At 35.9% G+C, this 12,693-nt stretch overlaps 1 protein-coding gene across 2 annotated transcripts in view; it reads right to left on the bottom strand.

Annotated features, from left to right (window-relative positions):
- CERS6 (ceramide synthase 6) overlaps nucleotides 1-12,693 on the bottom strand; it is a 325,839-nt gene that overhangs the window by 47,763 nt on the left and 265,383 nt on the right. Inside the window, exons 7-9 of one of the 2 annotated variants that reach the window (XM_042949033.1) lie at nucleotides 10,292-10,420; nucleotides 7,475-7,581; nucleotides 3,343-3,585 (exon numbers count right to left, since the gene is read on the bottom strand). In XM_042949033.1, coding sequence (XP_042804967.1) covers nucleotides 3,432-3,585; nucleotides 7,475-7,581; nucleotides 10,292-10,420 — 390 coding nt within the window. In that variant the 3' untranslated portion in view covers nucleotides 3,343-3,431. Of the gene's footprint in view, nucleotides 1-3,342; nucleotides 3,586-7,474; nucleotides 7,582-10,291; nucleotides 10,421-12,693 lie in introns of those variants that run through there. The other variant, XM_042949032.1, reaches the window with a different exon arrangement.

Here is a 12,693-nt window from a genome sequence, read left to right as displayed (position 1 = left end):
ATGATGGAGAAGAAAACTGGCCTGGCACACAGCTGCTCTTTATGGTAACATAAGAAAGTGGAAACAGGTGATGCAGGTTCTTCATCGGTTACAGGATTTTCCACAAAGCATCACTCTCAAATAAGTGAGATTCTTGGTCAAATATAGAATTTGCAGATCTCTGTCCCTGGCATTAGATTTTATTGCAATACTCAGATATTTTTAAAACAGATGAAATGGCCGTACAGAATTTTATGATACTTTGAACAATCTTATTTTTTTTTCCTTCTCCCCCTTAGCAAAGGGTTCTCTGCAATGATTGGGAGGGAGGAAAGGAACACTTAAGACATAAATTCTGTGCAGAGAACATTACTGGGATACCATATTTGGTTGTTTTTGCTTCAAGTTACAATAGGAAAATAGTTGGGAGCATATTCTGCGCACCTCATACACAGTATTAAGAATACCTGCATGTTTTTTGCCTAATATAGACCAGACTTCTAGAGACATCCAAAAGCTGTATACACGGAATACACCACTCCTTGCACTACCTTTTTCACTCACCAGACTAATTGTTAATGGCCTAGCCCCGGAGTTGGCAAACTTTTTCTTCGAAGAAACAGCTGGTCAATTAATTTAGGATTAGCAGGCTATATACTCTGTCCCAACTACTCAAGCCATTGTAGCAGAAAGCAACCAAAGACAACATGTAACAGAGGAGCAAGTTTATGCTCCAATAAACCTTAATTTATACAAACAGGCAATGGGGCTGATTTGTCCTACAGGACATAGTTTTTTGACTCCTGGTCTAACCCTTCAATCTTGACATTATAAAACATTATTATGTTCACATGAAAAGAAGCAAAACATTCCGAACATATTATTTCCATCCATCTCTACCATACCTTTTGAAGGTATTCATTGATGCCAATACATGTAAGTCTTATTAAAAATATACCAAATAGCCACAATATCTAATAGCTGAGAGATTTCAGATTTCATCCTTTTTCTTTAAAATATATTTAACAAAGACCAACACTAAGGAAAATGTCAGAGAAAATCTGTCAACGGATTCTAGAAAAAAAAAGACAACACACCCAACTTCTCCATATTTGTGAACCCTGAGACTAATCTTATCAGATATTCAGAAAGGCATATAAGCCACACTACTTTGGTAAAGTATGTCTTTAAAAATAAATTAGAGGAGAAGATGATATTCCCATATGCATCTGGATGAATTTCAAATCTTATTATGGAAAATGGTAAAAGAATGATCTAAGCTTTTCTGTAACAGTTTTTTTTTTCTTTTTAATTGCAGAAACTTTCAGAGAGTACAAATCAGCAATAATTCTCTTACTTTGCAGGAGAGATGGACAGAAAACAACTGAGATGTCACATGCTTCGTCTGAATAACAGCAGACCACTGACAAACTCTAACTTTCCCGTAGTCACCGGGTTAGCATTTAGTGGGACATGAATGGGGAAGTGGAGAGTCAACATTAGGCCACAGGAAGAGGTTTTGGCAATTGTGGTATGCCCATTCATAGCTGGATAATGATCTGTCAATCTGTGACTTGTAGGAAAGAACTAGCCTGACATATACTTGCATTTCATGAAATTCTGTGAGATTCTGTGAATGGTAATGGTCACTTCTGGTGGCTCAGGGTTAGTATGGTCACTTAGAATTTGAGAGAATAAGGCAACCTGCAGCACATCTGATATTATATGCTCATTGAGTACTGAAAACAGAAGTGACTGAAACAAGATATTCTGAATCTCATAATCAGAGAAAGAATTTGTAAAATTTTATTTCAAAAGTGCCTATGATTATGGTTTCTTAATCTAGATTAGTTGGAGGCTATAAAATGTAATAAAAATTTCTAGCCACTTGGCCATAATGGCAATTTCCATTTTTAATAATAATAGATTTTTAAAAATCCTTAATATTTAAAAAGTACTTTACAGTTACAGAACATCACTACAAGCAGTATGTCATTTGATCCTTAACATTTCCTGGTAAGGTAGATGGAATGATTACTATTATTCTTATTTTTCTGATGGAGACATAGATGCAGAGAAGTTATACACCCGGTCTTCAGACACACAGTGAGGGGGGAGAACCAGGACCAAAAGCAAGTAGTCTTTCTACAGACTACACCATGTTACTTCCCTGTCAGGATCTGTATAGATTTCCCTTGTTTGTTATTAGATTCTTATGGCTGGGAGATAACGATTCCTACTATACCTCTGGAGTCTTAGCTGGGTCAAATGATAGAGACAATCAATTACTCTTTATGTAACAACTACCAAAAATGCATCTTATCAACAGCTTTATGGCTTAATCTTTAAAGAAGATAGTATTGTACTGTAGGAAGAAACACCTGAAACTTAGTAAGTACTTGCTGAATTGAACTAATGTCAGGAGAACAGAATCCAGAAGAGACTGGGTAAATCATTGACTAAATGAATTGGTTTTCTCTGTGTAATAAAGGAGAGACTGCCCCTATCCATTTCACGATGATTTAAAAACTCAACTAAGAAAACAGATGTGTGATTTTTTTAGAATGAAAGAGTACCTAATGCACTCAACAAATATTTAATGAGTAGCCATTGTGGGCAAGGCATTGTGATACATGCCACAATGACATTAAGCACAATCTACTCTGTGCCAGTTGAAACCACAGCTTCATAAAATATGTGAAACTGTTAGGAATTCTAGGGATTATACCGAACTGGAGTTTAGGAAAGACAGATACAGATAAATGAAAATGGTAACAGTTTACAATGATGGGCTTATTCTCAAAAATGATAAAATCATTGACTGTCCAACCACAACAAAAAGGCTAAAATACAAAGACTTCTGAGTGATGTAGTACTGTGAAACACATACCCAATTTTGAGGATTCGGTGTGCAACAAACGAATGAAAATACCAATAATTTTTAATATTGATTACATGTTAAAATGCTATCATTTTGGATATACTGAGTTAAATAAAACGTTACTTAAATAGATGTCACCTCTTCTTCTTACTTTTTTAATGTGGCTATTAGAAATTATAAAATTAATATGAAGCATGAATTATATTTCTGTTGGACAATGCTGTTTTAGAAGAATGTATTGTGGCCAAAAGCCAAGTCTGAGCTATATATGAATCTTAAAAGGCTAATCATGGTGGATGCTGTCTTGGTGAGATGAGACATGGACTGAAGACACAACAAAAGAATGAGCCCAGTGGCCATGTGGGTGGCTCAGTCAGTTTAGCGTCTGTTGATTTTGGCTCAGGTCATGATCTCACGGTTCGTGAGTTCAAGCCCTTGCATCAGGCTCCACATTGTCAGTGCGGATTCTCTCTCTCTCTCTGTCTCTCAGCCACTCTCCCCCATCTCTCTCTCAAAATAAATAAATAAACTTAATTAAAAAGAAGAATGATCCCAGTGTTAAACTCACAAATTACAAAAATTCTGATGGCTGATGTGGGAACACATGTATGGTCAGGAGGAACCCAGAAGATTTTGCTGGTGATTCCAATGTAAATAGACTGAAAACTATGAGGAGCAGAGAGCACATGGAACAATTTTGTTTCTTCTTCCACGAAGCACAAGTACTTGAAGGAGAAAGAAGTTAATAAAATGCTTGTTAGAACTGAAGTCCACTCTGCCTCCAGGTCCTTCCCTCCAGTAGCCAGTGACTGTTTCACACACACAGTCTATGTAGTATAATGCTCTATTTAGTTGTCAAAGCGCCTTAATACCTCAACCAAACTATTTAACACTGACAATCCAGTTATCTTACTTATTTCCAGAAAATGTTCAGAAAATAATTTATAATCCCTAGGCCTCCCAAATTATAAACCAGAATAATGAAGGGACCTATCAGGGTTTGACACCAAGTGCCCCAGGGCAGGTCCTGTGTCTGAATTCTCAGTACCCAGCCCCTTACTGGCTATATAGGAGGTACCCAATAAATATTCACAGAATACATTTAAAAAATGGTGGCATATTGGGAGCTAAAAGTCCACACCTAAACAATATGGAAAAGGAAAAGACTGGAAATTTTAGACTGATAAGCTCACTGTTGCAGATAGATAATCGAACAGATGGGGATGAGTACCTAGAAATGAAGAGCCAGAAGCCAACAAAGGTCTCCTAAAATCAAGTCATGCCGGATGGGCCCCATATTCTTTTTTCACCCTGCCTCTACAAGTGCAGAGGATATCTCAAACGACAGAGTAAATTCTGACTTTCACAAGACCTTTGATAAAGTCTTTGATTACACCTTAGAAAAATGTGGGGAAATAGCAGGCATGATGACAGAGCAGTTATGAGACAACAGTAACAAGTAGAAAGATCATAAAGAAAGACTGGCGGTGGAGAGACTGAGGTCAACCCAGAGATTCTTCAGTAGTGCAGTGTACCAGGAGTACCTCTAGGTCAACTTTTTTCGTCGATGAGTTGGGAGAAGCATGAAAGGCATATGCTTAAGTAGCATAAAGGTGGAAGGGACAGGTATGGCAATGGATGTAGTTCAGAAGACCCTAATTGGGCTAGAATATTTGAAAACAGCATGATAAAAATGAATAGGTAGGAATGCAGTTTGTATAATTAGGTATACAAATAAATCATTACAGAAATAAAAATACATAAAAATAAATTCAGGACGAAGAAGATCTAGTCTGGCAGGAGCTCAGATGTTTATCAGATCACCAACAATACAATGTCAAAGATGCTTGCAGTTAATGCAATGGCAAGCTGCATTAAAGAAATGCAGTTTTTAAATTTTTTTTTTTAACATTTATTCATTTTTGAGAGACAGACAAAGACAAAGCATGAGCAAGGGAGGGGCAGAAAGAGAGGGAGATACAGAATCTGAAGCAGGCTCCAGGCTCTGAGCTGTCAGCACAGAGCCTGATGCGGGGCTTGAACCCATAAACCGTGAGATTATGACCTGAGCTGAAGTTGGATGCTTAACTGACTGAGCCACCCAGGCACCCCAAGTAATGCAGTTCTAAATGAAACTTGTTTTTAGTTCTTTGTATTTTATAACAGGAAATCCACATCTGGAACATCATGACAAGAGGAATTCTCAGGAACAAACAAAGGCGAGCAAACAATAAGCAGGAATAATTGAAGGGATTAAAGATGCTTTCTGATGAAAAGAAAGCCTACAGATGATATGTCAGAGATCGTCACGTTCTTAAGAGTTTTCCATTCGAAGTGGCAGGTACACTTAGTCTGTTTCCAGAGGCACTTTTTTGAGGAGGGGAGGGAGTCACAGATCTCGTTGAGAATCTAATAAAGCCATGTACCCTCTCCTCCAGGAAAAAAATACACACACAAACATGTTTTTTGTACTGTTTCAGGGGTTTCTAAACAGATTAAGAACCTCTAGCTTATAAATTTTAAAGACCCAGGTTTCTGTTTAAGAACCCATTTCTACCTCAACCTTTGAAGGAATACTCCTAGATCAGGGAAACTAACAGAATTCCTATCCCAGGCAGAGGTGGCAGAAGATTCTGGGGCTGGTGACCTGTAGTCTCTCTCAATTCTAGGATTTCCTAATCTAAAAGGAACTTGTAAAATAATTTCGCAGTATTAAGGAAAATATTTAAAACACTATTGGTGATTGTCATGCATGTGGTAATTTTAAACACTAAAAATACTCATTACACTCTAGTAATTGGAAACAAAGGTCATCTAGGCACTAACGTAACTTATTAGATATATCTGAAAAGGATTTCATTCACTAGATGTACAACTACAATGGGAGCAGGTATACAAATTATTGCTTGTATTAGGAATAATAAAATACTTCTCTCCACAAGTTGCCTCTTGAAAAACTTGGCTGCATGCAGGGGCATGGTAGCAGAAGTCCTACAGCATTTGCAATAAAATTTCTTGCTTTGTATTTGATTGTAAGGATTTTTCTAAGCAGCTAGTCTATGGCATCGTCACAGGGCACACCTATTAGTTATTTTTTGGTAGCATGACATAATTTCTATATTTGGCAGTCTATGTTCTAGGCAACTCATTACCGTCTAAACCTACAGAGCTTTTTACACATTGGCTACAGGGAAGGAGAAGGGGTGCATCTCAATTTTAATTCTACCCTTCAAGGGATATAAGCAAATCAAAGTACTTGAGAGTGATGCTTATTTCTTTGTAACTCAGTTCTCAGAAACCCTAGGTAAGAAAAACTTTCCATTATTCCCTTGAGAAGTATGTCCTGGATTTTGCCCAAATTACTTCTATTTAAATTCTTATCACCAGTTACGTCAATAATCTTGAGACAGCCCCAAACCTGAAGTAATTACAGATGCATTACATTCAACATTACATGTGTTTCCTACCTATAAGCACATAAAACTATATTGGGGTTCTATAAATGCTTTTTGCCAACACAAAATGTTGCTTTTTGAAATGATTTTCATAATAAATAAGTGTTCAAAAGAGCCTAGAGCCTCAAGGAGAGGGATGTGTGTGTGTGTGTGTGTGTGTGTGTGTGTGTAGTAATTTGTTTATGGAACTCCAGTGATAGACATACTCACTTCAAAGTCCCAAATTTATTATGGTTATTTTTCTATTTAGGCAAGTTATTACTGCAACCCTTAATTTCTCATTTTTTCCCCAATTTCCACTGCTTTAATTCTCCATTCAAATCAATTTCTCAAAATGGAAAAAAATCTGCCATCAGTGGTAGATTTTATGTGTTATGGGGCTCATTTCTTTTCTAGTTCAAGTAATAGCCTTCTGGAAAAAAGATTAATGACACTGGACGTATTTTCTATAGAAAGGTTATCAAATTCCATCAAAGTCAGTCAACAGCGTGTCCTTAGCTCTCAACAAAAGACATCCAGACATTAATAGGTCATAGGGAATTTCAGGGATTACTTTCAGGTTATACCTTCCATCTGTTTTAGCTATACGTACAGCAGATGAAGAGAATTACACAGGACATGGTACTCAAATTTTAATATGGAGCAGAACCATCAGGAAGGCTCATCCAAACACAGAATTCTAGGACCCAACTCCAAAGCTTGTGATTCTGTAGGTCTGGGGTGGGGCCCAGTAAGTTATACTGCTATCAAGTTCCCTGGTGATGCTGTTGCTACCAGTCCAGAAACAATACTTTGTAAACCCCTGGTACAGAGGATCTCTGATACATAACTGGTTGAAACACCAAGTTTCCTTTATGGATTCAAACTTTCATAGTTAAAGTTTGCTGAATCATACTCTAGACTGGACACCAAAATGGCAGACGGCTTTCTGTGGCCTCAGAACCTCTGTAAGCCATATCCCTCTCTAACTATCCTGCAGGAAGTATTAGTAAAGAGTACAACCCTCTTCTGGAAGAAGACATCGAGGCATTTCTTGAGTCCCTCCCCTACTTTTCTTTAAACCTTTCACTAAATATTTGGAATGAAATTCAAAAGCAAAATATTCATAAAGCTTATGTGGAAGGGGTGGCTCTAACGGAAAGAAGATTGGCATACTCACCAGAAAGGAAATATGCCCAGTCGTGCAGTGATAAAAACCATGGCAAACATAACAAACAGAAGATCACAACTTTTCTGAAACTTGGCATAATTTGCCATTTTGGCAGCCTATGAAAAGAAGGAATGTGATATATTAATTTAGTTAAACTGATAAATGAAAAGCTTCTTTCAATATGCATGAGTCTCCTATAAGATATAACTTACCAGATGCATTAAATTGCCTGCTACTTTGAAATGTCATGCATCATGCATCAGTATTTATAAATTACCCACAAGTTGAGTGAAATGCAGCATTAGCTAGAAGTAGAACTACTGACTGTCACAGATTTAATCAAACATTCAGCAACCTGAAAAATTCAATTATATGGTTGATCTCAGGGAAACAGAAAAATAAGAAAATTCTTGCATTATAGATGATATTAGCAAGCCAAAGACACCAACACAGGAATTTGTCATAACAGGTCAAAGTAGAAAGTACTAGGCAATCCTTGAAACCTCTAATGAGTTGCAAACACTAAGGCCACAGACTTTATACAGAATATATGGAGACTTTCTGCATTGCTTTCTTCTTTCTATTTAGAGTTACAGGTTTTCCTTAAACAGTAATAAGGAATATCTGGGAAGACAGTTTCTTGGCTTATTCTCATAAATTTAGAAATGAAGAACATGTCAAGATCATGTTATTTCAATGAATCCACTTAGGTATAATTTTCAAAGTTACATTAATGGGTCATTTTCTAGATGAAAGTCACTAATGTTCCAAGTGTCCACGAGAATTACTCTAACAATTTATGTCAGTAATTTAATGAACACTTTTTATATTATAAGTTAAGGAAGAAATTACATCCCTTTTCCTACCATCTACTTTTTACAGATGATTCTAGTAACAGGTGACGCTGAAAACATAATTTTGCTTGATCACCTCTTTCTACATTTTCACCTAGAATTTGCACGCTCCCACACACAGGGTTATAAACTGAAGATGTCTTGCTCAATTCATAACATTATTTCTACTTCTTAGAAAGTTAAATTAGCTGAGTCAACCTTGAAAGGATTGTTGACAGCATCCACAGAAGCTAAAATTTGGTAGCTTCAAGTAAAACACAGAACTATGAGAGAAATGGATTCCTAAGAAAAAAATACCTATTAACTGAGCAGAAGCCAGGATTATGAACTTTTAATTTCATGAGTACTTTGGGTGTGACACCATGATTTATAGTAAGAAAGAAAAAAATCATCTTCTGACTCCTTCTGCCTAGGTAAACCATTTTTCTCTTACATTCTTCACCAGTATTCAATCAAAAGGCATCAAACATGCAATTTTCTGAAATGTCGAGGTCATACATCCCACTTCAAAGAATTGATGGTTGACATATCTCATTATTTGGATAGTCTCAACCATTACTGTATAATGTGAAGAAAATCCACGTGATGAAGAATATTTGCTTTCAAGCCATATGACTGACATTTCTGGGTTATTTTCTTTTCTGGATAAAAGTGGTAGACAAAGATTCAACCAGCCATTTCCATAGACATTAAAGTTGGCAAACTGTACAGGGTTGGTTTCAAAACTGTAGATTGCTGCATAAATCTCCACTTTCAAGCATACTGAGGATTTAGCCAAATGGTAACTGATTTTCAGATTGCTCTTATACAATTACATTTCTCCTTTAAAAAATATGCTAAATAGAGCCTAGCTCAAATCACTTAAAAATCACAGTGCCACACTATCATCTGACATATTTAGCCCATTAGGGCAGTGTTTCTGTTTCATAGCCTTATAGGGAACAGAATTTTTCATAAAGTGCTATATATATTTCAAGCCTTGACTAATCGTCCTTATAGCAGATTCAATTTTATCATATGGAATTTTTGCTTATACTGTAATAGTAGATCATTATTTGAGGGCACTTCTCTATTCACAGTGACAGTATTACTTCAAAGGGGCAGAACTGTGGGCCAAGAAGAATAAAAACTCAGCATATAGATTCTAAGACCCATTTCTACATGAAATTTATACTTTGGTAAGTTTATCTTTCACCAGTTCCATAAACTTCTCAGCATAAATTTAAAATATTTTATTTAATTATATATCTCTATTGGGTGTGTCTCTTCATAGGGGCCATGATTAAGAGTAAATACCACATCAAAATTTTCCGTGGGATTTTATCTTTTGAAATATGCTAGAAGCATTTTTCTTTTACTTCTTCTTGGTGTTTTGTTTTGTTTTTTTGCTACTTAAATGATCCTAAGTAATAATGGTTTAGAAAGTTAATAAAAATACAACCAATATTTCCTCAGATACTCTTTATACTTATATATAGAGAGAACATAGTTTTTATATTTAATTTGCAAATCATATACACTTCTCACTGTAAAAATACTAGGATAACATGTATATTGTGAACAAAAACTATGATCATTAAATAATTTCATCAGGATGTACAACTACCATTAGTAACTGAATTGAGTTATCTACACTTCCCATATACATCAGTGTGGAACTTTACAACACCAGAAACAAAACCTATTCAAATAATGATTTTCTGACTGTAAAACATCCATTTTCTTAAGTGTGGAATAGTGAAGGTTTTCATTGTTCTAGTAATAAAGAATCCTATGATGATCAACATTCTTAGTACAAAAATTTATATACTAAAGTCTCACTTTAACAATTTCCAAAAGAAACACTCGGCAGCTTCAAATCAATCATATACCATCTTCCCCCAACACTGTCTAGCATACTATAGAAGTGATGGTCTTGGGGATTTCCTGAATTCTGGATTTGGAACTCTTAAAGATGAAAGAAAATGTTTACCTCTAGAAGAGCATCAGATGAATCGTGAAGACAGAGGATCAGGGTCCCTACTCGGGCCATATTGTTGACATACGAAAAGGAAATCAAGAAAATAGCTACAATGTGATGCAGGATCATGATGCCAAAGTCCTTGGGGAAGGAAAAAACACAGCCATGTTAGGTCTTAGAGTACTGCAATATTTCCATCCATCTGTTCAACCATTCAACAGACACTTACTGAGGTTCTTACTGGACCTAGCACTGGGGATCCTAAGATGAATAAGATATATTTCCTACCCTCTGGGAGTTCACCACAGAGTGGCAGACACACACCAGGGACCAGTGACTCTCGAGAATGTGATAAATGCCAAGGCTAAGGCCAGATCATAAAGAGTGTTTTGTACTAAACCAAGGAATTTGAAGCTATGGGAGAAATTACCTCAGGATTTCAAGCAAAGAAAGGCATTACTTGGATTTGTACTTGAGTAAAATCTTTTGGGCAGCCGTGCAGGTCCAACTGAACCACTTCTCTGACTTCTGTGGCTGGGGATTTTGCATCCTTCTCCTGGAATCTGTCCACTGGTACGTTAAAATAAGAATCCTAATATGTGGCTTTTCTGATGAATCCTATAAAATCAAGCTCTAAATCTTAACCATTACTGGTCCACAGTCATTAGGAACAAAAATGGCAATAGTAATGGTAAATTGGCCATCCTTATTGTGGTCAACTTCAATGGAGCTGCTTGTTGGCCCATATGAAAAGATCATCTCTCTCTGACATAGATTTATCTTCTAACCATCTGGACATGGTTTGCTGTGATGTGGGATTTCTGTTGCTTGGAAATACAGTCTCTCATTTACTAATATTTTTACTCTTGTTTATAAATCTCTCTCTCCCAAAGTATACTTGAACTTCTCTGGGATTTTAAATGCCAAGATTGGCCCTAATGGTTATCTACTTGAAGCCTTGGAAAAATACACTATTCATGTAGTGACAAATAAATTAGCCAAAAATGAAAGGCATATTATGAAACTGAGAAAGAGAGAGAGCAAGTATGTGCATATATACACTGCTTTATTCAGCAGCTATTGATGTCATATAGTTTCATATTTGAAAGGTCAACTGTGGTGACTTTTAAATGGTTTTAAAACATTTAAACAATGGCCTTTGTTTAGATCTTGAAAGTAACTAATATTAATCCATAAGTAATGAAATATTGCTATTAGGTCCTGTGCCATTTATTTCATTGTGTAGTTCCTATATTGAAAACAAATTCAATTATTTGATTTTAATATATATAACGTGAACCTACAAAGCTATGGATATTTATACTATTTAAATTCCTGTGATGCAGAACACTTAAAAATATTTTTTTATGTTTTATAAAATCAAGCTTTAAATGGCAATGATGAAAAGTTAAATATGTGTGTGTGTGTGTGTGTGTGTGTGTGTTAAACTCACAGTGTTTAAACTGTTCTGTATATACTCTGGTGACTATATCCAAAGGTTACTTTTCTGCCTTGGCAAGTGCCACTGTGTATGGTTATTGATAACCATACATATTGATTTATTACCAGGATAAGCAATGTTTTCATGTCCTAAATAAGCTCAGATCATTTTAAAAAGGAATTGCAACTATTTCTCTTACTTTCAGTTAACCTAGTCTCCAGATTAACCATATTACGTTGACTGTGGATACCACTGTTGGAAAAATTATCCGTCTTGCATTAGTCAATCCTAACTGCCCACAGCAGAACCACAGAACCAAATCTTGCACACTCTTGACCTACCACTATGCTCCTTCCTTCAGAACCACATTCCCCATTTAGTTCTCAGCTCACTGGCAGAGAGAAATAATGATCATGTTACTTAATGAGTTTCATGAGTGAGATTATATACAGACTCAACTTACTAGTTTTACCTACTTCTGATTTTCTGATGTTCTTGTGGGATCTAGGATTTTCCTAAATCATTAAAGTTGGACAATACCCAAATGCCTTAGGCTTACAATGAAAATTGTTCTGATAATGTTTTCCACTGGAAGATGAAATCTTTTCTCTCCAGGCTGTTATCAAAAATGTATTAGGTTCCATTACCTGGAGTATAGTGTTCTACCAGACAGTAACTACTTTGAAACAATGCATCAAGTGGAACTAACCTATCAACTGATATTTTAAACTTTCTCAAACATAATTACATGAAAACATATAGTACTTAATCCAATAGTTGAGTGGGTTTATATTTGCCCAAGCTCAATACACAGATTTAAAGTCTAACCAGCTGAGCGCCTAACCAGAACATTTTCCACATTTGTTATTGTTCAGCCCTGAATGACTGCTCTGAATTTACTGAAAGAAAACAGAAGTTTTCTCTATTTAGTTTAAAAATGAATAAATATAAGCTAATTAAAACACTTATGGAT

The sequence above is a fragment of the Panthera leo genome, chromosome C1 (genome assembly GCF_018350215.1).
Source record: "Panthera leo isolate Ple1 chromosome C1, P.leo_Ple1_pat1.1, whole genome shotgun sequence".
NCBI classification, from domain to species: Eukaryota; Metazoa; Chordata; class Mammalia; order Carnivora; family Felidae; genus Panthera; species Panthera leo.
The sequence above is the reverse complement of the archived record's forward strand: the minus strand, read 5'-3'. Positions and strand labels throughout refer to the sequence as shown.